We start from the raw sequence: 26311 nt of genomic DNA on the forward strand, positions 1-26311 counted from the left end.
AACAAATAGTTCGTTCAGTGAATGAGCAAAGATACATAACATTTAACATAGAAAATCAACAGTTGCCATGATATTTTAATTGTTAGTATTGTCATTATCATTATTATTATTATTATCATTTTTATTTTGGACTACTTGCGGTGCAGATTAGTGCCCATCAGTGTTGAATTGTGTGTGTGTTTGTGTGTGGCGCTTAAAAAGAAAAAAAAGAAAAGAAAAAAGAAAAAAAAACGCCCAATAATGGAGGATGCCCCGCCTTCATCCGTGGGGTTACCATGGCAAATGGCGTCGACGTCACTATGGAAGAAACGCCGTCTATAAGTATTGGAGGGTCTGCCGCGACGGCTTGCGAGCTCGGATGTGTGCTGCGGAGGAGTGACACGTGCTGACTACAAAAATAAAGAAAAATAAATAAATTAAAAAAAAAAAAAAATATATATATATATATAATAACAGGCACATCCAGGAGTTTTATTTTTTTATCTTTGTTTTTTGTTTAGCTTGTTTTTTTAACTGTATATAAATTTAAGGTGGAGTTTCGTTGCTCTTTTTTTTACTTGAACTGGGAAGAATTAACCCCGCATTTTGGCAACCATGGGACGAGGAGTGAGTATAAAAAATGTTTATTTTACCTCTTTGTTCGACTCCACAAATGCTCTTATTTGCTCCCGCTGAGAATAAGCGGTAGGCAAAAGGAGATATTTGAAAGTTCGCCATTCAAACAAGTGGTTCGCTTTAAGTCGATGCTGATGCTACACCATGTGTTGCGATTCGCTCGAAACGCTTCAAAATGCCTTCTCCTCAAATGCCTCTTGAGGGGTACTTCCGTGTTTCGAACCCTCAGAGAGTAGAGACTCCCCCCTTTTCTTGTTCTTCTCCTTCTGTTATTTATGTATTTTGTCATTGACTTGAGCCCGTCAAGGATAAAGACCGCTGTGAAGTAAGTTTCCATCGCTCACAGAGATGCTTTTGAGTGGCGTCCCGTTATGTAACGAGATGTTCTGAACCGCCTGAGCTGTCAAAAGTTTTCCAGCTGCGACGGTGCAGCTGTGGAAATAAACCCGCTCGAGAAAGTAACGGTGTCCTCACTTTACTGACTTTAGAGCCACTTTAAGCTTCAACTCGAGTGGGAAAGCTCTTCGTGAGCAACACATAGCACAGAAATGTATGCCTTTAGGGAAGAACTGTGGCTTTTCTTTCTCGCTACTTGTATGTATTTATTTATTTTATTTCAGCACCAGGCGTTTTTATTCTGGGAATAACAGCCTGGCAGTGGGAGGGATATGTTAGCAGCCCGACCCATTTTTCTCTGCCTGCAACTGTGAGCAGCTATCTTAAACTTATCTGAAGTCAGCCGTACCTCCTTTTAGGGAGAATTTCTTCGACTGCTTGCTGGGTAGTTTTGTGTCATGCGGGTTCACTATTGTGACTTTAACTGCAGGAATATAATGGATGAAAGGGTAATTGTGCTCCATGGTGGCAGCAATCCATCACTGATAGATTAAAATTGCTATAAGCTGCTTGCAGGCATTGTTAAGAGAAAAAAGAAAAGAGGACAGTTTAAGCCCTTTTTGTGATGTTTTAAAATTGATTTAAAATTCCCACGCCTCCTTGTCTTTTTTCATCATATATTAGTGTCCAGCTTTTTTACATGGAAAGATTCAGTCTGTTATTGTTCCTCTGTTGCTTCTTGGTATGGCTGATATCGTCCCCTTCCTCCCCGGCTTGAATTGTAGGGGATGAAACTGAAGCCAGTTGCATGTAATGTCAGCAGTCGCCACACCCTGCCATTCTGCGCAGGGGAAGCACTCATTACAGATTCAGCCTGCAAGGGATGGAGAGGTGGGATGAAGGGGAGAGGGAAGATGGGCTGAGAGAGATCTGGCGGGAGATGTGAAGCAGAACGCCTCATTCAGTCTGTTCCTCTTTCATTTTTTCCCTCCTTCTGTTTCCGCAGAGTTTTCTCCTCACTCTCTCTCAGCTTCTTGGCCACCGCTTCTTTTTTCTCCTTCCCATATGTGATGAAAGCCATGCCCTGCCCCCATTCGAGCCTCCACTTCCCCCACAGTGTCTCCCCTCCTTTCCTGCCTCCCTCCCTTTCCTCTTCTCTCCTTTTCTCAAATACATTCAGTGCTGGCACGGACAAATAGCTAGACTTGGAAGAGATGATGGCCACCATAGAGCCTTCCGAAGGGGTGGGGGGGTTAAGTTGCAATGGAGAAGAAGTGGGGCAGAGAGTGAGCACAGGTACGGGAAGATCATTTTTTGGGGGGGAAGTGTGCCTCCCACTTGCTCCCCTCATAATATGAGGATGACATTACTCTTTCGCCCTTTTTTAAAAAAAAAAATATTTTCCTCACCACATCAGCAGCACAGTGCAATAAAGAGACAAAAGCAAAGTGAGCTAGCAAGAGGGTGGATTGATTGCTTGAAAAGAGGGAGGTGGGGGCCAAGAGGCACCAGTTGCCACTGCCGAACAACTTCCAGACATGATGGAGGGGCTGCGGACATTTCTGTGCAGTGCACTCTCTTAACCTGAATGATCCATTCATGGATTAAAAGCTCTTTAGGAAAGAGGAGCAGGTAGCTGAAGCTTATCTATATTTATTTATGCCCCCCCCCCACACACACACACACTTGTTTTTCCTTTTGTTTAAATTCGCAGTGCAGAAGCTGATGGGAGGTTACCTCACCTGTTCAAACTGCAGCTTCTGCACTTGAACTAGGCGAGCACTGCGGAGTGGGGGATCTGAACGCAGAGGCAGCTGTCAACGCTTTCAGGGGAGCAATGGGGGCGAAGTGGACTAAATATTTCATAGTCTTACCTAACTCAACCTTTAAGATCTTTTTCTCCTCAGTTGGCTGAATTATTAAGAAGTTTCAGGTCTTCAAAATCATCCGTTTTTACAACCAATTCAAACGCTTTAGCTATAGCAGTTTCCTTTCACCAACGAAATTATCCTGTTCTGGTAAATGGGTGGGGTAGGGTGAAATGGTCACAGTTGCATGAATATTGGGTTGTCAGGTTGAATTTGTTTGTTTTCGTGCAGCATGCGTTCTGCAGTTATAGAGAGTTAAACTACCCAGTTGTCTTAATCATACTTGGATGGATGACACATTGAAGAGAAATATTTTTTATTTTTTATGATTCAATATCAGCCTTCCAGCAAGCTGAAAGTACATCACTCAAATGTGACAAGGGTCTTTCTAACTGGTTGAAATGTCCATAGCTGCCATAGCCTCCTTGACATCTCCCATCAGTTTCTAGACTCTGCATTGCAAAGCCTCAGTGTTTTGGCTCCCACCCTTCTGGGGTTTTCTTTTCTTTAGTGCTAAAAGTGGTAACATTTGACTTGGGTTTATGAGGGTTGAGTTTTGACAAAGTTTTGACCTTTCAACCGTCATATTGTTACAATGTGACCGCTGGTCATTTTCATTCTGATGGGAGTAAGCTTCTTCAGGATGATAATGCCCTCTTTGTAGGACACACATGCCTCTTTTCCACTAGCACCAACTCGACTGTACTGGATTCAACTTGGCTCAGTTTAAGCCTTTTCCCTTTCAATTACCACTCACTGTGGGTGGGGTCCTTATAACAATGTGGCCCAAAGATCCTGTGACAACATTTACATGTGAAATAAATACAACACAGCAATGGAAAACAGAGGCGTATACCTGCTGCTAAGCTGATGGTAAATGTCTGCACCTAGTCTTTGGACTAGGGTCTTGGTTTGTGTGCATCCATTTCCCTAATTTCCATGTTTGAGGGAATCAGTGGCATGAAGTCTGTTGGTCCCAGCCCAGTAGACCAGGCACTACCACCTAATGGGAAATCCTAAAAACTGAGTACAGTCAAGTGAGTAGGTAGTAGATGAGTAGGTGCTAGTAGAAAGGAGGCAATACAGTCACTAATGATAACTATTTGAAGAGGGTGCAGTCAGTCCTATTAGAAAATTTTAGGACGGACATGTTGGGGAGTTCCACCACAATCCTTAGGAATGTCAAATGAGGACCCTAATGGAGTTGTAGAAACTTGGCAAATCAATACAAAGGATGACCAAAGCAGGTGTACAGGAACGTGTACACCTGTTAAGTTTTTCCTTGAATTTGTCTCATCTGAAATCTATGGACAGGCAGATTGGCTCTGTGAAAGTACTGGTTAAGGACACAGCTGAGGATTTTCTGATCTTGAGCTTGCAGTTTTGCATGGAAAATATGACTATGCGAGTGTAGTTGAAACATTGAAGTGTACATGCTGTGAACAGTGAAAAGATGGTAATATTGCTGTTTCTGGATGGCACTCCCCTCACTCGTATCAAAGACTTTTCTCTCTCATCTTCCCACCATAAGCTGACTTGGCATGCTAGTCCCCGCCCACTTTTAATCTACACCTTCACATCCATTCCTTACAGTTCGTTCCCCCCTTGTTCTCTGTTTGTACCTGTTTTCCTTCCGCTCTTGTCCCGCTCCCCCTCTTTACTGGGGATTTAACATTCTTTCCGCTTGGCAGTCACTGTGAATTAACTGGGACTTTTGTCACACAGTACCCCTTGTCTGTTTCCGAACACCGCGTACCCCCTTCTCTCTGCTTCTTTTTCCTACGCTCAGTCAATCTTTACCCGTTGTGTTTCCTACGTTCCATTAATCTGTTTGCCATCTTTAGCTTCTCTCTTTCTTTCCTGCTTTGCCATTCTTTCTGGCTTTCCTCGTTTTTATTTTTAATTCCCTCCCTCCAATTCTTCCACATGCCATCCCTCCCTGAGCCTTCCCCTCTGTTTTGCTAAGAAGCTTGAGCCGTGTGATTTGTTTTCCGTGGCAGCTCTTTGAACTTTCCCTGCGAGCCTGTAGCTGAGTAAATGTGGAACATGGACATAAAAACCAAAAACCTGCAGAGAACACACGGGTGGCTGTCTTTTGTGCTCCTTTCCTGCATGAGGAAATATGGGAATTTTCCACGCCATGTTAAAATCTAGATCCAGGATCTGCAGGCTGAATCACTGAGCTGTTGGCTCGTGCGATTATGACATAAGATTGCAGTTTGAATTCTTGAGGAAACACTGCCAGACATTCATTCATTCACTCACTTTTGTTCTTTTCTTTTTTTTTTATGGGGGGAAAAAAAAAAGCTGAGAGTCACAGGGACGTGGAGGGAGTTTTAAACACGACCCCCCCCCCCCTCCCCCACATTTAAATTAACACACTTTCTTTTCAGTGTTTAAACAGAAAAAGGGGTAGTTGGAGGAAATGAAAGAATAAAGGAGGAGGAGGAGGGGGCATGGGAGGAAAGGGGGAGGAGGAGGGGCTGTGACACGTGACTTTGTCCATTCACATATCTCCAGAGGTGTGGCAACAGTCGCTGGTGGCAACCGGGCAAAGTCCCAGGACAGTCTGTGTGTGTTTGTGGGGGCACAGTTGAATGAGCAGCTTTTGTATCTGGTAAGAGACCCTGGCACCAGGGTGGACTCGCTCACAGGAATTCTGCCTGTAAAACGTTTTCGAACACTTTAAAATATGTGGCTGCTCGACCGCTTTCTTCTGATGTCCACTTGAGCCTCTAGGATGTTGTTCTCCCATGCGAGGAGCAAAAGCCGGGAGGCTGGGAGTGGGGTCAGCTTTTGAAGTTGCTTCTGCTCGGAGATGCAAACCCTCACTGTTTTCCCCAACTTTGTCATGCTTCTTTTTCTATCTCAAGCCTTCTTCTTACCGGTTAGTTCTCACGGGATTCAATCGCTAATAAAAGCTGAGCTGAACTCAATGTCACTGATATCGGTCTGTAATGTTGCGAAATCTTTCTGACAGTTCCTGGACTGTGTAGCCTTTTTGCAGACAAACAAAAGAGAGCGTGGTTCCAGCCTGTTTTGAAATTCCCAAAAATCTCCAAAAAAAGGCGCAAGGAAAAAAAACAATGAGCACTGGTCAGCATCATAACAGATAACATGGCCCACGTGCCTGTGGTCTTACCAAGCACATGAAACGATTCTGTGAGGCTGTTGTTTGTGTGTTTGATGCAGATTTTGTGAGGGTAGTACAAAAGGCCATTGTTCAGGGAGAATTCATACCAGTTTATTATGACGTTTGCTTTTGTAGAGCAGATCCTTCCCTCTCATTTTTTTCCCTTGCTCATCATCTGTCAGTGTATTGTCTTCATACCACCTCCTTCCCCACTTTCATCCTTGCATTTTCTTTCTAATCTTAACCACCTTGCTGCTGTAAGGAGTTCACTGACCTTGAATGCTGCTCTTCAAGGTTATGAGAAGCCTCTCAGTGTAAGTGCACTGGACCCCAGAATCCTCAAAGTAGTAGTATTTGTTTGCAGCTGTGCTTCGAGCTAAATAAGCATCAGGAAATATGCAGACAGCGATGTCTTGTGTGATATCCTTAATCTAGTTGATATCTCTGACTCTGTGCTTTGATTTGTTGTCTTGCGAGCGGAAAAAGACCGCGAAAGCTTCAGAGTCACCTGACTCTCTGTTGCCTCTTCTGACACCAGGAAGATGAGCTGTCAACATGTGACTGTGGAGTTAAGTGTAGGTGCAGCACCTCTGCGTGTTAATTTATGATGTCTCAGTAGTAGTTAGTAAAGTGACAGGTGCAGCGCCGTCACGGGGGATGCAGTCATTTCTGTACAGTGCAAGTAAGACTGGGGGAGGGTGGGTAAAATCCCGGATGGGATTTAGTTATGTGTCACCCTTATCTGGCAGGACCAGAGCAAGTTCACTGGGTTTAAAACTGATGCAACTGATGAAATGGGGCTTTCCCCACACAGAGGCAGGTGCGTCGACAGTAATGCATCAAAGACCGAACAAAGAAATGGCAGACAACTGTGGCTGACTTTAAGGCCACGTGTTGGCAGTGAGCTACAGAGGGATCATTAACACTGTTTTGTCTTTATAGTCAAGGCAAATGCCTTTAGAGTTAGAGGCTGAATGCTGTCAGTAGCAATGAGTTGAATGAAATGCTGTGTGATTACAAATAATCTGAGTGTCACTTGATTAAGAATAAACTTAGGTTCCAGTTCAAGGCTGGGAGGGAAAAAAAGTGTTTTGGCTGAGGCGCACAATGACAAATCAACTGACTGAGGTGCGAGACGCAGGGAAATTTACTTATCAATCTACTCTGTCTTTTAAAAGAAATGTCAAGAGCAGACTTAGGGGAGCGGTGCAGCAGCTCCGGCTTGACTGTTGCTTGTCAGCTGCTTTCTTTTTTGAGTCTGCCGTCAGGGACTTTGTGCTCTGTAGCAGGTTAGTGTTTCTATTCTGGCATCTTCTCAGACTCTGATCTTTTACCTGAAGTGAAAGACTTGAAATAGCAGGTGTTTAAAAACTCACAGATCACTAGTCCAAGTTGGGGTTTCTCTGCATTGTTGTGGCCTCTTTTATGTATCATTCATATTCATAAATACACTGTTGCTGTGACAAAAAATACTAATGACTTATTAATTTCATTTCTGGATACTTCAATTATAAACTTTTATCTTTCCTATTAGGACTAGAGCCCAACCATTACAGTTGACTAATACTGGGTATTTGCCGCTATGTTAGTATCAGTGTCTACAGACAAACACAAAAACCAACAATACAAATAGGCATATAAAATTGTCATTATCCTAAAATTAGTAGCTACACATAACAAATGTATGAAGAAACTGGTTTGTGTGCCTGAAAATATCGGCTAATATGATTTTTCAATCACTGAACATGAGTATTCGTCTTAAAAATCCTGTATCAGTCTGACCCTAAATAGGATAATTAATGTAACTACTATTATATAGTAATTAAAGAACCAAAAACTGTAATTATTTAAGCTAACAGATATTTAATTATTAATTATTATTTAAGTTGGACAGTCAAAATTAAAATGGTTGCAGTTCAACTTCTTTTTCTGAGGACGATTAATGTTTGCACAAAGTCTAATGATATATTTGACGTGCGTCAGTCAAGTGATATGTTCTTGAGGCCATTCAGCTGAGGAGTGCATGCAGTCCTGGATGATAAATGATCAAATCATAATCACAAGCTATCAAAGACAAATGCATGATTTTTCATTGATTGATTAGAACGGGTGGTATACACAAGCCTGGCATTCTTCATATCCAAAATTCCAGAGGTGAATGAATTTTTATCAATAAAACATTGTTCAGGATGTGAACTTTTATACATGGAGGACATGGACTTTACAGACTCTTCAAATTGGTGTCATCTCTGTTGGAAACAAATGTGTGTCCAACTTTGGGCTCTGGTCCTCTCTTCATGAGTGTTCTCACTAAAGCCAGATGGTCCCTGAGGGCCCCCTGAGGTTCCAGAGGCTAAGAGCAAGAACCAGGCTCGATGTTTTCCCAGCTTAGCTGGCCAGGGGGGCTCAAGCAACAATAACAACATGTGCTTGGGATCACACAGTGCTCTGGTGGCTCTCTGGGAAACTTTAAGGGCTAATGTGGTAGAAAAACAATATTAGTTAGCATGTTTCCATGACTGGGACTGTGGTTAGGATGTTCATTTATAGTCATTCTGGGTCCAAAATATCACCACCTAACGAGCGAAGCAAATTGGTAGTCACTTGGTGTTGGACAGCCTCCTTCTCTGCTAACATGCTAACACCTTTAAAGTGCTGTACCTTGTACAGCGCTGAATTATTGATGGGACTTAACCACTGATCGATGTCTGCTTCTAGAATTGCTGTCTTCTGTTACATACCTGAAGCACACACTAGCTTAGCTTTCTCTCCCTCGTAGCACAAACCCTGAGAATCAAACATGTGCTTAACCTGTTAAAACACACAGCTAGTGGCCCATTTGGGCAATAGAGTTATCCAATTGTCCAGGTTATATCAACATTATCTTACTTGAAATATATAAAAACCTACATCCCGTTACTATGAGACAATTACAGCCTGCTTCATATATCTGTGATATATGAGCTGAACTATTGGGTATTTGCCGGTATATTGGTAGTGTCATTGATAACAACCAATAAATGAATTAAGTAATGGGAAAAAGACACTTGAACATGGTGTAAGTGTTGCTGTTGCATAGGCTGACTACCAGGTGGAACTCCCCTGTGTTTGAATTGGAACAAATAACAACCAGCTGACTTGATCAGAGTTGGTTGGTTGACTGAGATCAGTCTGCAATAAAACAATAATTTTTAAACTAGTGAGGATTCATAAATGCCTGCATTTTACAAACCTGTTTCTTTCAGAAGGGAAAACAGCTGATATGTGGGATTTTTCAAATCTCTAAATATCAGTATCGACTTTTTTTTTTTTTTTTTTTTTAAATGGCGATGGTTATCAGTATTCCTAATCACAGTCAGTCTTTATGTAGCCTGCTAATGTGCCACATTAAGGCTAAAGGCAGCTAAGTGTTCAGTCTTATGGTGGCCCTCAAAGAAGAACAGGAATTTTAATGTCTGCACTTAGTCAAGTGGCCATGTACAAAATAATTGTTGAGATACTTCATTTTGGGCTTAAGTGGATATCAGCTTTTGGCTGATCTGTTAAATTGGACAGTTGGAATAAAATAACAATTTGAAAATTTCGGTTATCTTCCTTTGAGAGTTCAACATTGTAAATGTGACTAAATAATAACTGATCGGTGGTAAAAAGCTTTAAAAAGCACATCAGTTGCATTGATTCAGAAACCCTGCAAGTCTGAATGAAAGTAAAATTGTATAATTTCCTATTATTGCCAGATTGTTTCATCATATCACCAAGTCTTTCTATAGAGGCTATAACTTTAGTCTTTTAGGAGTATCATAAAAACCACTGAGTTTGGCAGTCTGAAAGCAGAATGTTCATGTCCTCATATATAAGGAGTGGTTATGTTGGCCATCTGGTTATGGTGTCAATAAAAACTGTAGGCTCATTATTCACCTCATTTAAAACCCTGGACAGGATGAAGGTGTTCAGCAGCACATGGAATTGCCTTGCGATGTTTCTCACTGTTAAAGAACGGAGTTCATAAGTGCTGCTTCAGAGCTGTGCGTTTTGAGCTTTAAAAATAACGCTACTTCTACCCCTAGCTGTTTCCTGTGACTTCCTTTCTTCCACTTGCCCACTCTGTCTCACCGTCTCTCTAGCTTGGCCATTTAGAAGACTGTCTTTGCGCAGTCTTGCTCTGTCTTGAAATGTAAAATCAGAAGTGTTTCCATATTTGATAATTTTTAAACCTGCTTTCACTACTATGAGTAATTCTATGTGGACACTGCAAGATCCAAATTTGGAGATATTCTGTTTACTTGCCTACAGCAAGAGAATTTGTGTCCCAGTTGGAGTTTCAAATCAACAAAATAGGGTGATATATATAAGTGTGACTACCAGTAAATGACTAGTGTGGTTTATTGTTCCACTCTGGTGTTTGGCTGGGGTGCATAACTGTTCACGTTGCATTTAGAAAACTGGCGAGTGAATAAAGTGCTTTGTGTGTGCATGCGTTTGCATGCAACAGTGACACCTTTTACTGCAAACGTGGGTGTTTTCAACAAGTGAAACTGGTTTCACCCAGCACCGTAATCTGGCTCACCACAGAAAGTCTTATCTCGCAACTGACCAGTAAGCGCAAAAACTCTGCTCCTCTCCGAAGTGAGACTATTGATGCTGGCAGATAAAGATGTGCCTCTAGAGCTCGACTGATCCTTTGAAAGCTTAATTGACTTAAATTTTCAAAATTGTCAGTTGCTGAAACACAATTTTACAGATGGATTATTGTTTTTTTTTTAAATAAGAGGCTTTTAGAAGTTTACTGGGGAAAAAAAAGAAAGAAAAAGAGAGCTGTTTGCAGTGACAGATGGTGTCCACATGTATGTGACAAGTTAAGAGGTGACTATTCTTTCTTGGACTGTTGGCTGAAGTTTGTGGCAGTTTGTCTCACCAATTTAGGTCAAGGTTTTCTGAGGTTTAGACAAGGCCATGTTTGTTATTTTTGTATCTGGTTTTAAGTGCACTGACCCACATGGAGGCAAAATGTCTTCTGGCATTTGGAGTCATGAGACATCAGATGCACCTCGGCAGTAGTCATCGTGTTACTTATGCATGATTCTGTCTGTTTCTGCACAGAAAAGGTTTGGAACATGAAGTTTCACCTTCAAGTTGTAACATTTTATTATTTAGCATGGGTGTGCCATCAAGTGGTTGCAGTTCATTTAAATCAGTGGCACGCACCCCCACTTAAAGTGTCATGCAGTGATTAATATTCACTGGCCCAACATTTAAACCACTGCCAGGTGAAATGAATAACATCCATCATGTTGTTGCTTTGTTGTGCTAACAAACAAAACTTGGGTTCTGAATGTCATGTGGATGTCACTTTGATCAAACCATCCACGCAAATACCAATGCAGAAAAGGCACCCCACTGTAAGGGCCATGGCAGTTACCAGTGGCAACAGTCTTCCCCCAGCAGGGAAATGCACAATGCCATGCAGCAAAAACTGCTATTAAAGGACTACATTTACCAAATAGAGTGACCCAAGCATTCCTCTGGCCTCTCTAGAATGCGCCCCATACCGCAAGCCCACATGACCCAGATGACCCAAAGAATCCGGGGTCAAAGTCTCAGTGTTAGAAACCACAGGATATTCCCAGAGGTTTTATGTCCTTTCCCCAAAGGATCAAAGCTGGTTTGGCATCACAGGAGGGAATCTACTCACTGTTAGGCTCGAAGATTTGATCTTATATGGCTTTATAACTACATGGTAGAAGTTGTATTATAGGCATGTGGATATAAACCCAGAATGAATTCTGAATTGTCCAATGCCTCAGAATTAACTGCCTCACATGTATTGGTTTCTTTTTATCTGTGCTGGTATGTTATCCAGTGGTGGCACATCAAAAAACGACTATATCAAGGTCATGACAGTAAGATTTTTGGACACTTGGAAATCTGTTTTGTTTTTTTTGTTGTTTTTTTAAATGTCCTTTGTGTTTATACTCTGGGACTGAACGATTGGTTTAATGTCTTGATTTAATGTCAGATCTCATTAGGAAACCAATAAAGAAAGAATCTTTTATACATAGGTCATTTAGCAAAGCAGCAGTTTGCATACATTGTTAGCAAAGTGACCGTGGTCGTTGGTGAGTTCTTAAATGTGCGTAGTTGTGCGGGGTGGCACTTTAATCACCCTCACCCAGCTGAACATGCACATTTTAAAGAAGCTAACATAGGAAAACCACCTCTGTCTATCCAGAATTCTGAGCTGGCCGCAAACTAGCAGCCTCGGTATGAGCAGCAAAATGGCAGATGCACTCGCATAAAAAAAAATTATGTAATGTAATGTGTAAAAAGAGGGGAAAAAAATACTGGAAAAATGTAAATTGCTTTGGGAAGTTTTAGATCCCTTGCTCTTCCAGTGTGGATGTCAAAGTATTCTTGGGCCAGATACTGAACCCCCAATGCATCCATCTCAGTGTGACTGTTAGGTTGAAAGCATTTAGGTATAGAGAAAAACACTTGTATGAATGTGTGTGTGAGACTGGGTGAATATGACTTGTAGTAAGAAAGCACTCAATTAGCTTGCAGTAGAAAAGTACTATATAACTCCTGTGACTCGAGAGAACAATAACCGTTTCAGTGGTGTCTCATTACTAACACTATACTTTGTACCTTTTGACTGCCAATTTATGCATTATTGGTATCATTCACAAAGCTTCTTGAGATAATCTAAAGTTATTTCTGTAACTAAACAGTATCTCATTTTCTGTTGTTGTTGGGTTTGTTTGTTTTTTAACCCCCATCTGCCTTGTGTTTCCAGGAAGGACGAGAGCAGTATGAGCTCGCTGCGACCTCGGAGCAGGGCGGCAAGAAGAAGGGCAAGGGTAAGAAGAAAGAAAAGGATATGGATGAATTAAAGAAGGAAGTGGACATGGTGAGTGTGTCAGTGGTCACTTTTGTTTGTTTTTTTTGCTACGTTTGTTCACCTCAGGACCTTTTCCTGTGATTGTCCAGTCCCCTGCCTTTCATTTGAACACTCTGTCCTCTCCATTGTGTTCATCTTCTACCGCTACTTCCTTCATATATACCTCTCCACAAGGAATACCAAAATGCAGCCAGTACTAAAGAGCATAAAATTGGTGTTTGATGTCAATATATTCACAAATCTGTCAAAGTAAAAAGTTTCATTTGTTGATCTATCATACCTTCTTTTACCAATCACATGTTAATTTCTCATTAAATTCTGAATAGTGTCCTCTAAAAAAACATCATTTTTCATCCTGCCACTGCCTAATTGTTGTTTTTCTCCAGTTTTTTTTCCTGCCTAACTCCTTCCTCTTTTCCCTTTCTTGCTTCCTCATTTCATGCTCCTGTTTTGCCTGCTGCCTTCCTTCAGCTCATCCTTCTACTTACTTTACATTTATCTTTTCCTTTCTCTTTTTTCACCTCTTCTTCACCATCTCCTCTCTCTGTCTTCTGTTGGCTCATTATCTTTCCATTCATTTATTCATCTTATATGAGGAAGTCGTTGTAAAATGTAGGTAAATATCACTGGTTTTCAGCACATTGAGCCCACACACACTTGGATTACATGAACTCTGGTCTGATGCCACTTTGTCTCTGTGTCCCTGCAGGATGATCACAAGCTAACCCTGGACGAGCTCAACCGCAAATATGGAACGGACCTCACCAATGTGAGTGAAAGCTGAAAATGTGCTGCCCTCTGGCTCTCTGTCTGCTTTAAAAACCTTAAACAGTCTAACTTTTGGCAGCTGCTGTCCTCGTCTCCAGACTCTGGCATCGTAATGTAATTTTTTTTGGGGGGGGGGGGGAGAGAGAGTGTATTTCCATCAAAGTGTCTCCATCTATCACGGAGATTAGATTAGATTTAAAAAAAAAAAAAAAAAAAAAAAAAAAAAGCTGCAATACCAGCTGCAAACTGGCTGCTGTTTGCCTTTAACCCCCCCCTTTTTTTTTTCCTTTTTTTTTTTTTTTTTTGTTTTCCCTCTTCGGTCTGACAGCTGACATTCGGCACATGAATAATTAATGGTGCTCGGATGAATTAAACACGAGACTTTGTTTAAAAAGGGGAGCGATCTGTGCTCGCGTGACGAAGGGTTGTCGAGGCTGCTACTTCATCTTCAGGCTCTGTTCGTGTGTTTCAGCCAGGAGGGTTCAAGAGACTTCTGGGGGCCCAGGGAACACTTCCAGTGGAGAGAGCCCTCCGCCCAGTCATAATCCTAATACCAGTTTTTAGCTGCGTCACTTGATGCTGTGGACTGGCTAAAATATTTGCCTGTGCTCGCCAGCTGGCTAGCTGGATTAGCCAAGCTATGCAGTAGCAGGGATGGTTTGCTGTTCATGACAGATTGATGAGGCATATCAGAGATTATGCAGGTCCAAAAATAACGTGGGAGGGAGTGATGGTCGCAATATACTAATTTTACTGGTATAAATGAGCCCCCCATCTATAAAGAGGACTCTTTAGAACAGAATATTATGATTTTTAGAGAAAATATTTTGCAGCCCTCTGCTTCCTAGACCTCACTTTTAAGTCAACTGCATTAAGCTAAACCTTTAATTGAAAAACAGTGGGACAAAGAGGAATAGCAATGGAAATTGAACTGTGACAGAGAGTTGAATCAAGTTTTAAAATCTTTGCTGTCGATCATTTGGAGGAAGCGGAGTTCAGGTATGTTCCCACCTTGTCATAACTGTAAGTTGAAAAGCTCTTGTTTTTATTGTGACAGACCCTGCAGTGCAGAACCTCACATGCCACTGTGTAAAAGGAAATGCACTTAAGTCTGTGAAGGTTCTCAGTCATCCAGGTCATCGTAGTCAAAGGAGCTTGCAAAGAAAAGCGTCTGGACTTCTTTAAGTTGCTTGAAGACGTTTCACCTCTCATCCGAGAAGCTTCTTCAGTTCTAAGGTCAAATGGTGGAGAGTCCCACATCCTGGGCCATCTGACCTCAGGAATTCGCATGATAAGGTGGGGCCAGGTTTCACAATGAACTCACCTGAAACTCTGGCTGATTGGGACCCACGCCCAGTTTCACACCTTGGCTCAGGCGATTAGAGGATCATCAGGGGGTCCTTTTGTCCCTCTGTGGGGGGAAACTCCCACTAGGTTTATATCTGGGACTCCCCACCATTTGACCTTAGAACTGAAGAAGCTTCTCGGATGAGAGGTGAAACGTATTCAAGCAACTTAAAGAAGTCCAGACGCTTTTCTTTGCAAGCTCCTTTGAAATGCACTTAACTTTCTTGGTATTAGCCCAGTGGCATGACGACTGTATTGTATAATTCATACACTGGCTTTAATGCATGAACTGTAATGCACACTCCTGTCTTAAAGACACTCCCCCAGTCTCCAGCCACTGCCATCTCAGTCGCACCCTCCAAACGGCCCCCTTCTCCTCATGCAAATGTGCTCCTGGTCATACAGGAGGGATCAAGGAGAGTAGTTAATCAGTGCCTCTAACTGGGGTCTCCGAGCTATGCATGCGTGCGCATGCATGCGTCTAAAGCAGCTGTGAATAATTTATTAGCCACAGACGCCCCTCTGCCCTGATTTCATATGATCCCATTTGCCTCATCTTTCGCTCCTCTCATCTTCACTTCTTCATCTTCCTCCTACCTGCTGATGAAGTAGATGGCCCTGTTGTTGTTGTTTTTTGTGTAGGTTTTTTTTTTTTTCCCGTTGATGATGTGTTTCCAGGCAACTAGTAGCACCTACCGTCCCCCCTGGGCTTAAATATCTGGCAGTGTGTGTATTTGTCCCTGGTTGGGAAATGGTGATGAAGACATTTAAAGGCAGACATCGTTGTCCAAGCTCTCTTGCGTGTCAGCTTGGCGCATTTTTATAACATTCTGTTTCGGTATTTTCTCATGTCAGGGGTTGACCAGTGAGAAGGCTGCTGAGATCCTGGCCCGTGATGGACCCAACGCCCTCACTCCTCCTCCAACCACCCCAGAGTGGGTCAAATTCTGCAAACAGGTGACTTCAAAATCTTCCTTGTTTGGAGATTGTCAGGGGGTTCGGCGTCGACGTTAAATTGTGACACAAGTTTCATAAAGTTCGTGAGTTAAAAGGCAAGTCCTGTTCTCGTTTTTTCCTTCAGATGTTTGGTGGTTTCTCCATGCTTCTGTGGACTGGTGCCATCCTCTGTTTCCTGGCCTATAGTATCCAGGCTGCAATGGAGGAGGAACCTGCGAATGATAATGTAAGCTACAGTCCTTAACTGTGTGGAAAATGATTTCAGCCAGTTTAACATCATAAAGCAGGCAATGCTAGACACTTATTCCTAATAGGATTTACCTTCAGAAGCTTAACAGAATAAAGGAAGCTAAGTTGGATAAGAAAGGAACTGCTGGGGAAAAGTCTGAACTCGCTGTTTTTGCCATTCAGTTATACCTGGGTGTTGTGCTTTCTGCTGTCGTCATCATCACTGGTTGCTTCTCCTACTACCAAGAAGCCAAGAGCTCCAAGATCATGGACTCCTTCAAGAACCTGGTCCCACAGGTGCCTATTACATTTGAGCTTTTTTTTTTTCTTGCTATCCTAATGAGACCCCTGCTGATGGATTACATTACACTGAAAGCAGTGTTGTCACAGTGATTATTATTGTGTTTATTATTTTTGAGCAGCAGAGAGGGACGTCTCAGTCTCATGCCTGTTAAATCACACAGTGCTTTCTGAAATCAGCTGAAACGGATTTGGACGTTCACCCGACTCCATTTGTCTCACATCAGCATCTGTTTCTCTCATTTCTCTTCTCTCATAGCAAGCCCTGGTTGTTCGTGACGGTGAGAAGAAGAGCATCAACGCTGAGGATGTGGTGGTTGGTGATTTAGTGGAGGTGAAAGGTGGTGACAGGATCCCTGCCGACCTGAGAATCATCTCCGCCCACGGCTGCAAGGTGGGCGCTCCATAAGTTATTTATATCTGCCTCTATTTCATTTTTAACAAACAATTTCTCATCAGTATCATCCAGGGGAAACCTTTTAATCCTTCAGTTCAGTGCTTGTTAGTGATTCGAAGCTCCTGAAATGTCTCTCTAAAAATAGTGCTTCCTTTCATAAAATCCAGGCTCGCTGTGACCAATTAATTCTGTTTTTATTGTGGATTTCAAACAATGTCATGCACTCTGTTTGTATTTTTAACACTTCATTATCAGATTGCCATGTGATTGTGAAGTAGAGCATGAAGAACCAAATTACCCTCTCTGACTCTTCCTTTGAAGTCACTATTTTAGTTACTTGACTTGTGCCTCATTAATTAACAGGCACTTATTTTGTTATGGAAAACAAAAAAGCAAATCGCTGACCCGTTTTGGGTCCCAAACCTGAAGTCAAGACCCTTTCAGTGATCTTTATTTAACTAAAGGCAGATGTTACCATATGTTTGTTGTGTTGTTTCCACTCAGGTGGACAATTCGTCTCTGACTGGTGAATCAGAGCCCCAGACTCGTACTCCTGATTTCTCCAACGAGAACCCATTGGAGACGAGGAACATTGCTTTCTTCTCGACCAACTGTGTTGAAGGTATAATGACACAGAATGAACAATGAAGCTAATGTTTTATTGTTTTTTATTTAATGATCTTATCCCTGTGACAGGAACTGCCCGTGGTATTGTGATCAGCACTGGAGATCGTACCGTCATGGGTCGTATCGCCACGCTAGCCTCGGGACTTGAAGTCGGACGCACCCCAATCTCAATCGAGATTGAGCACTTCATCCACATCATCACTGGTGTGGCAGTCTTCCTCGGCATGTCCTTTTTCATCCTTTCCCTCATCCTTGGGTACACCTGGCTCGAGGCCGTCATCTTCCTCATTGGCATCATTGTCGCCAATGTGCCAGAAGGTCTCCTCGCTACTGTCACTGTGAGTCCAGATGTTTCATGTGTCTTAAAGATCCAGTGGTTCTCAAACAGTTGGCTGACCCAAGCATTCTCCTCTGTAGGTGTGTCTGACTCTGACTGCTAAGCGTATGGCCAAGAAGAACTGCCTGGTAAAGAACTTGGAAGCTGTCGAGACGCTGGGCTCCACCTCCACCATCTGCTCCGACAAGACTGGCACCCTGACCCAGAACAGAATGACTGTGGCCCACATGTGGTTTGACAACCAGATCCATGAGGCCGACACCACTGAGAACCAGAGCGGTACCTCTTTTGACAGGAGCTCTGCCACGTGGGCCTCTCTGGCTAGAATCGCCGGACTCTGCAACCGCGCCGTCTTCCTGGCTGAGCAGAGCAACGTTCCCATTCTAAAGGTAGGCCTTTCACCTGTCCTTCTGTTTATTTGGATAATTGGAATCAAATTGAGTCATTCTCGGGATTTTTCTTTTTCCCCTGCATGAATTGTGTATGTGTTTATGTATTTTAGGAAATGATTAGCTTTAAGAGCTAAAAACAGAAGCCTGTGTGCTCTTAAATCCTTTGTTCAACAGTAAGAAATGTTTTTCTGTTGTTGTAAGCTTTTAGTTTGTGTGCTCATTATGTGGGCAGGATTTAAAACTCCAGTACTGCTGACTCATTATCTAAATTTGAATATGCCCTTTTTTCAAATGATTTGAAAAACACAAGTGTTCCTCTGCCCTATTGTTTGGTTTTTATCCTCTAATGTTGTTCACTTCATTCCCAGTGTTTGTAACACCTGTGCGGTTGCGTGAATGCCTCTCTAAATATTCTAACAAAGGACAAGAGACCGGCTCGATTCTATGAAAGGAAATGTAATGATGCTGCAGCTTTTGTCTATGCTTCATGATAAAGCAGTTTAGGACATATTTATCAAGAGTGTCAAAGCTTCAGTACTTTGTGTTGGTGTTTCCAGTGGGCTGACTTAGCTGGGAGATCCACTGATAATTTCTGTGGCGTGCTACTGACCAAAGAATCCTGTAAAGCCTATGATAAAAGCCCCCTTTTAAATACAGGCCCACATGACACTTCACAGCATTCATCAGTTGGGGGAGGGGTTGCAGATTAAACTCTGGTAAACAACCTTTATTTTTGTAGAGCCCGACTGATATGAGACACAGCTGGTAGCCCATTTGGGCAATAGCTACAAAAGTATGACAGTCATAATCATGCTTTTATCCCAGTGCTCACAATGGCAATTAAAACCCAACTGATATATTGGCAGTAAGTCGATGACTGATATTTGCTGTTTATAATGGCAAATAAATCAAAATTCTAAGAATAGAAGGGAGAAACGGCCTTTAATGGTGTAATCAGTGTTGATATGGTGACATTTGTCTACCAGAAGGGACTTTGCAACTTCCCCGTTGGCATATCTGCCAACTGATCCGAGGAGAGCCGGACAGCGTGAACAAGTAATCCTTGACTTGTTGTAACAATAAAACTAGATTATTATGGAACTGCATTGTCATTATCATCAATATAAATAAACCTAACAAGTTGGAGAAGATCTGTTTGTTCCGTGTGTGGCAAAATTGAAAAAAAGAAAAAAAGGCCGATATGTTGACCATTTAAATCACCAAGTTATCGGTCTTAAAAATCATATCTTCATATCCAGCTCTACATTATTCTGTTTATGAATGATTTTGAACCTTCTAACAGGGGTCCAATTCTGTTATTGGGCTTTTATTCATTTTTACCCCTGCTGAGATGTTTTCCTCTTAGACAGACCGGCTTGTTTTCCTTCACATAACTCCCACTGCAGTGGCTCACATAAACACATACACACGCACACACACATGTAACTACATAATTACTGTGTACCTCACCAAACACACACACACACACACACACACACACACACACACACACACACACACACACACACACACACACACGCAGCTGCACGTAGGTCTCTTGGCTCCAAGACTATCAGTCATGTTCTTTCACTGCTCATTATTTTCCTGTCTGTCACTGTTACAAGAATGAGGCAAGGGTAAACATGGGGTTGGTTTTCATCAAGGCCTATTATTACAATGGGAAGAAAAATTATAACGGGCATTTTGTTTCTTGTGCTATGCCTTATTCCAAAGTAAATTTAACAGAGAACAATTTTCTAAACTCTCCGTACAGTAATTTGGCAACCCAGTTGAATAGTTTGATAATCTACTTAAGATTCTTTTCCCCATTTTATCTTCATCATCCAGAGAGATGTGGCTGGTGATGCCTCTGAGTCGGCTCTGCTGAAGTGCATTGAACTCTGCTGTGGCTCAGTCCAAGAAATGAGGGAGAAAACCCCCAAAATTGCTGAGATCCCTTTCAACTCCACTAACAAGTACCAGGTATGGCAAAAGTATGCATTGCATTATGAAATGTCACATTTATTGTCATGTACATGAAATCTACAATATTAGATTATCTTAATTGCAAGTTGGGTTCATAACTGTGCAAAAAAAAAAACAACAGTTTTTAAAAAATTTGTTCCTGTTTTTTTTTTTTTTTTGTTTTTTTTGTTTTTTTTTTTTTTTTTGTTTTTTTTGTTTTTTTGTTCTGTGCTCATAGCTTTCCATCCACAAGAATTCCTGTGAAGGAGAGTCCAAGCACCTGCTGGTCATGAAAGGAGCTCCAGAGAGAATTCTGGACCGCTGCTCCACCATAATGATGCAGGGCAAAGAGCAGCCTCTGGATGACGAGATGAAAGACTCTTTCCAGAATGCGTACCTTGAGCTGGGAGGTCTGGGAGAGAGAGTGCTGGGTGAGGCTCTGTGGCTGCTGGGGGTTTAAATTTCTGAATTCATAATACTGAGTTGAAACCTAAATGACCACTTCGTGTCCAATCTAGGTTTCTGCCATTATCACCTGCCTGATGAGCAGTTCCCAGAGGACTTTGCTTTTGATACCGACGAGGTGAACTTCCCCACTGAGAACCTGTGCTTCATCGGCCTCATGTCCATGATTGACCCTCCTCGTGCTGCTGTGCCCGATGCCGTGGGTAAATGCAGGAGTGCTGGAATCAAGGTATGCATGCGGAGATCACATTCAAAGCAGACATTTAGACTTCATAAATGAGAGTGTTGACTTATTGGACTTATCAGCACAAACTTCCCTCGTTCTAGGTGATCATGGTAACAGGTGATCATCCAATCACAGCTAAGGCCATCGCTAAAGGTGTGGGTATCATCTCTGAGGGCAACGAGACTGTTGAAGACATTGCTGCACGTTTGAACATCCCGATCAACGAAGTCAATCCAAGGTACCAACTTTCTGTGGGGTTACCTCATGGCCACATTCTTGGTCCCTTTTTCTTTTTAAATGTGGCTGTTACATTCAGCAAAAGGACTAGATGTTGTAGTCCCTGACAATGCATTGCTTTAAATGGCGAGAATCTTGAGGGATGGCTGTTATGAGGAAAGGCAGCCCAGAAACTTTACCAGCAGCACACATCGTTTTATGCCTCAACTTTTGGTTTTTTACCCAAGCTAATCTGCAATTTTTGGAGGGGATTTGAGATCTAATCTAGGTTATCATATTAAGATTTGGGACATATTATCAGTAGGTTATCATATTAAGATTTGGGACATATTATCAGTAGTGGACCTTGGATTCATTGGGTGTTTCGGCCATTATCTATTATAATTTCCACCCTCAGAACATTAAGTATGAATGTCATTTTTCCCCACAGAGATGCCAAGGCCTGCGTCGTTCACGGTGGTGACCTGAAGGATCTGACCCCAGAGCAGCTCGACGACATCTTGAAGTACCACACGGAGATCGTCTTCGCCAGAACCTCGCCACAACAGAAGCTGATCATTGTGGAGGGCTGCCAGAGACAGGTATAGCAAAACAAATGTGAAAATGTGGCACAGTGCTTTCACCTGTGCTGTGGAGCAGACCGTCCTGCTCGCACAAACACCTGCAGCGTTTGTGCTCGTGTTTTTTAGTTTGGCAAACACAGCACCTGCCTTTGCTTTGTCATGTAAATGCATCTGTGAATTTCTCCCAGTGGTTGGTTATGATTGCTGCTTTGGTCTGATTTATCAAGTTGGCTGAATAATTGAGCGCCAACATCTGTCAAGCTGTGAGCTCAACCATGTGCATGAATATCTGAGCGCATCAGTAAGCGGGGGAAAACTCTCAAAGTTGTACGTGGACTCTGACTATGGAGATATTTATTAAAATAATTCCTGTTTATAATGTCCGATCAAGGGTTTCGTTAAACAATTCTGCGTCACAGACTCTTCACAGCTATTTGCAGGGCGGCGTTTAGCAGACTGCTATGACTGTAACGTTTCAAACACGTCTCTCATCTCAACGCTTTAATAGCCATTATTTGCCACATCAGGTGCAGTGAAATATAGATCTGGTAGTTTACTGATGCACGTTCGGCTATAAATAATTGAACTGTCAGCTTCTTTCTTTGTCAACGTTTAATAAATCTCAAAAATATGCTTGGTGCGCTGTTCATTAGCTCAAGTGGGAGGCCTAATAATAACACTGTGTGGAGCTAATGTGACAAATAATTGAGGCACTCACCTTTTTTTTAATTTATTTTTTAATGAAGGAAATCCCACAGGCTTTTGTTTTTTGTTTGTTTGTTTTTTGCCCCTGTTGGCATCCAACACAGCCACCGAATAGCCTTCCAAAGCCTTGTCACACGTAACACTGTAGCGGCGAATCTTCCTCCACTGATTCCACATTTATGTCTCTTAGTCACTTTTATCACAGCTGTCAAATACAAAAATGGGAGTTTCCCTGAAACCTTTTGAGGCTTTTCTTTCACAAGGCAGGAGACTGTGTCACACGATGTAATGTCATTTGAAAGAAAGAACGTCGCCTTTCCCCTTCTGTTCTGTTTAATTTGACTTTGGCACCGTCTTGTGTGCAGGGAGCCATTGTGGCCGTGACAGGTGATGGCGTGAACGACTCTCCAGCTCTGAAAAAAGCGGACATTGGTGTCGCCATGGGCATCGCTGGATCCGACGTCTCCAAGCAGGCTGCCGACATGATCCTGCTGGACGATAACTTTGCCTCCATTGTCACTGGAGTGGAAGAGGGTAACAGATTGTACAAATTGACACTAGCTTACTTGTGTGTAAGTAGTAGGAGCATTTATGAATACAACAAATTTGCTTTGGTCTCATCAGGCCGTCTGATCTTTGACAACTTGAAGAAGTCCATCGCCTACACTCTGACCAGTAACATCCCTGAGATCACTCCCTTCCTCCTCTTCATCATCGCCAACATCCCTCTGCCCCTGGGAACCGTCACCATCCTCTGTATTGATCTGGGAACTGACATGGTAGTGTTTTATTTTTTTTCTGCTGCCGGTTAGGGATTCATCGCTCAGTTGTATGATTTTTAAGTTATTTGAAAAACAAGGAACTTGAACTTTTATGTTTTTTGGTGCTTTTTGTTTTGTTGATTGGTGCTGCGTGCTGCCTCTCAGGTCCCTGCCATCTCCCTGGCTTATGAAGCGGCTGAGAGCGACATCATGAAGAGACAGCCCAGAAACCCCAAAACAGACAAGCTGGTGAACGAGAGGCTCATCAGTATAGCCTATGGACAAATCGGTAAACAGATGGCCTCGACTTGAATGCGAATTCTGGAAATTGCCCACTGAAATGACATTTTCTAGACATGGATCTCTGCTAGATGTTGTTTTGTTTTTTTTTTTCTTTCTGTCTTTCTAAGAGGGCAGCTCAGTGTCTGGGTGGAGCAAGATAACAAGAAGAGAGGCATGCACCATAAATAGTCCTGTAGTGATAGAGAGTTGAAGTGTATGCGTGTTGTATGTTTGAGTGATGACAGAGCACTGCCTCGGGCTTTTGATGTTTCCCTCTTCGGTAATGAAGCCAGAAATAAACCTGACCCCTCTGACCATTTTTGAACTTCCTTATAAGAGCGTTATAGACTCAAACAAATTTCTCACCCTCCTTACTGTTTTAAAAACATGATATAACTGTTTTGGGGGTTTGCATTAAGGAGGCTTTGAATATCTGATGATGATCAGTGCATCTTGCCAGACATCTAAAGTATCACAGCATCTTTTTATGGATTATTCATCTCATGGATAATGATTTTAAAATGAAATTTAGTCGACTTGTAATTTTTATTCTAAGTCGTTAATGCCTCAAAGACTGGTTAATCAGATTTATTTACTTAATTACTCACCCATTGACAAATGGTTTGATCCAGAAAATTACCCAAAGGACTGGATAAACATATTCACCGACTCAGACGGCGACGTTCTCATTCGTCTCGTTTTTTCCGAAAGAGCACAAAGCTGATCTGTTTAATCAATAAATGATTGATTCCAGTTTAATTTCACACAAATTAACTGCATGTATTCATCATTTTAGTATTAAAACATCAGAATGTTATGAAGTGTCTGATATAATGATCATTCCCTCTTGCAGGTATGATCCAGGCTCTGGCAGGCTTCTTCACCTACTTTGTGATCTTGGCTGAAAACGGCTTCCTGCCGGCCACCCTGGTGGGGATCAGAGTTTCCTGGGATAACAAGTACATCAATGACCTGGAGGACAGCTATGGACAGCAGTGGGTGAGTAACATTTGTAAGGAAGACCTCAAGTAACAGTTTGTTCCATCATCAGCTGATGCAAACGATGTGTTCTCCATCAGACTTACGAGCAGAGGAAGATCGTGGAGTTCACCTGCCACACGGCCTTCTTCGTCAGCATCGTCATCGTGCAGTGGGCCGATCTGATCATCTGCAAGACCAGGAGGAACTCAGTCTTCCAGCAGGGCATGAAGTGAGTAAAACGCCCTCCGTTTGTGAATGCGGAGGCGCATCACTGTTCTCCGTCACCTCTGCTTGAACTTAGCTGTGGATATTTCATTCTGAAATGGTCCTGAAACAGCTGCCACCTTTAATGTCATGCTTATTTATCCACATTGCAGTAGCAGTGCTCTTTCTCTGGGAAGAACTCCAGCTAACCTCTGCATATATTCTGGGCTCTAAGAAGGATATACTTAATTTAAAAAGCACTCCGGCTGTGGTTTGCATCGGTCGCTCAGATCAGTGTCAGTTGTTTAAAGGGAAGCTATTCTCATCATTTCAAGTGCCACATTGTTATTCATGGACTTGACTGGAGTAGCTTTGCCCATCTCACAGTTCAAAAGTCTTTTCTCCTTTCTTTCTTTTTTTAAATAAATTATTATTATAGACTGGATGAAGGTGCATCTCAGGTCAGCCACTGTCTAAAACAAGCAGTCTTAAAGGCAGTCCTTACTTTTCAGTCAACTTCCTTGTGATTGGCCACCACAAACAAAGTTTAAACCAGTTCTATGGTCACAATTGAAGTCTGTGAGCAGCCTGACATAACCATATTAAGAACTTGTGGAGCTCTGGTCATATTTAATGTGTGTATCCACTGCAGCATCCCGGCACAATAAAACCATATAAAACTATAAATATTCAGCCTGATTTATTTCTGTTGCTCTTTCAGGAACAAGATCCTGATCTTTGGACTGTTTGAGGAGACCGCTCTGGCTGCCTTCCTCTCCTACTGCCCAGGCATGGATGTTGCCCTCAGAATGTATCCTCTTAAGTAAGTAAAGCCCTCCCCCAGAAACCACCAATAAGTACTTTACGGACTCTAATCTGGTTTACTTACCACATGTCGTTCATCCAGACCTGGGGCTCTGGATCAGTTTCTCATCTTCTTTTGTGTTTGTGTGCGTTTCCAGGCCCAACTGGTGGTTCTGCGCCTTCCCCTATTCCCTGCTTATCTTTATCTATGATGAAATCCGTAAGCTGATCCTCAGACGCAGCCCAGGAGGTGAGTCCAGAATCCATGCCTTTATTATCCTTTTTTGTGTGTGTGTGTGTGTGTGTGTGTGTGTGTGTGTGTGGACTACTTTCTCTACTACCCGTTCCTCCCTTCTTTCCCTTCTCCCTTCTCCTTCTTTCTTTGCTCCCTGAGGCTAGTGGCTAAAATGGAAAAATTGGCATCTCCTTAATCTTCTGCCATCCTCCTGCCTATTTCCATGCTTTAAAATAAAGTGTATAATGAAATGTGTCCAATGAGTTTTCCTCTAAATCAAGTGAGTTTTTTTTCTCCTCCTTTTGTATCCAGGCTGGGTGGAACGGGAGACCTACTACTAAAGACCTGTCAGTCCAGTCAGCTCGCATCTTCTCCTCCACTCCCGTCTTTGCATGAATATTGTCTTGCTGCTCGGAATAAAATTTTAACCTCTGTGGAAAAAATAAAATAAAAAATTGGAACGTGTTTTTATATTAGGGAATGCTTGATACTACTCTTAGACAAATACTGAGATGGAACATGCTGATGATGATGCTGATAAATGATAATGCTAATAATGACATGAACACTGAACATTGACATGACTATGCGTGCCTTGTTTCTGAAACAGGACCAATTTTATACATGTTTTTAACAGTTATGAACGTTAAATAAAAATGCGCTCGAGTCAGGTCCCAAAA

At 42.3% G+C, this 26311-nt stretch overlaps 1 protein-coding gene across 1 annotated transcript; it reads left to right on the top strand.

The window, feature by feature from the left end:
• The first annotated feature begins 337 nt into the window (after positions 1–337).
• On the top strand, positions 338–26311 carry LOC146681104 (sodium/potassium-transporting ATPase subunit alpha-1). Its single transcript, XM_085449216.1, has 23 exons — positions 338–606; positions 12746–12859; positions 13560–13619; positions 15821–15922; positions 16047–16148; positions 16334–16447; positions 16710–16844; positions 17352–17469; positions 17544–17812; positions 17892–18200; positions 20052–20186; positions 20407–20599; positions 20687–20862; positions 20961–21097; positions 21527–21677; positions 22730–22898; positions 22989–23143; positions 23291–23414; positions 24261–24406; positions 24487–24617; positions 25314–25415; positions 25555–25646; positions 25944–26311. Exons 1-23 carry the CDS (start codon positions 595–597, stop codon positions 25970–25972), a joined length of 3075 nt encoding a protein of 1024 aa, XP_085305342.1. The 5' UTR covers positions 338–594; the 3' UTR covers positions 25973–26311.

This window comes from Copadichromis virginalis, linkage group LG23, assembly GCF_057382275.1.
Source record: "Copadichromis virginalis isolate Kocher_CV1m ecotype Utaka linkage group LG23, C_Virginalis_male_GT1.1, whole genome shotgun sequence".
NCBI lineage: Eukaryota > Metazoa > Chordata > Actinopteri > Cichliformes > Cichlidae > Copadichromis > Copadichromis virginalis.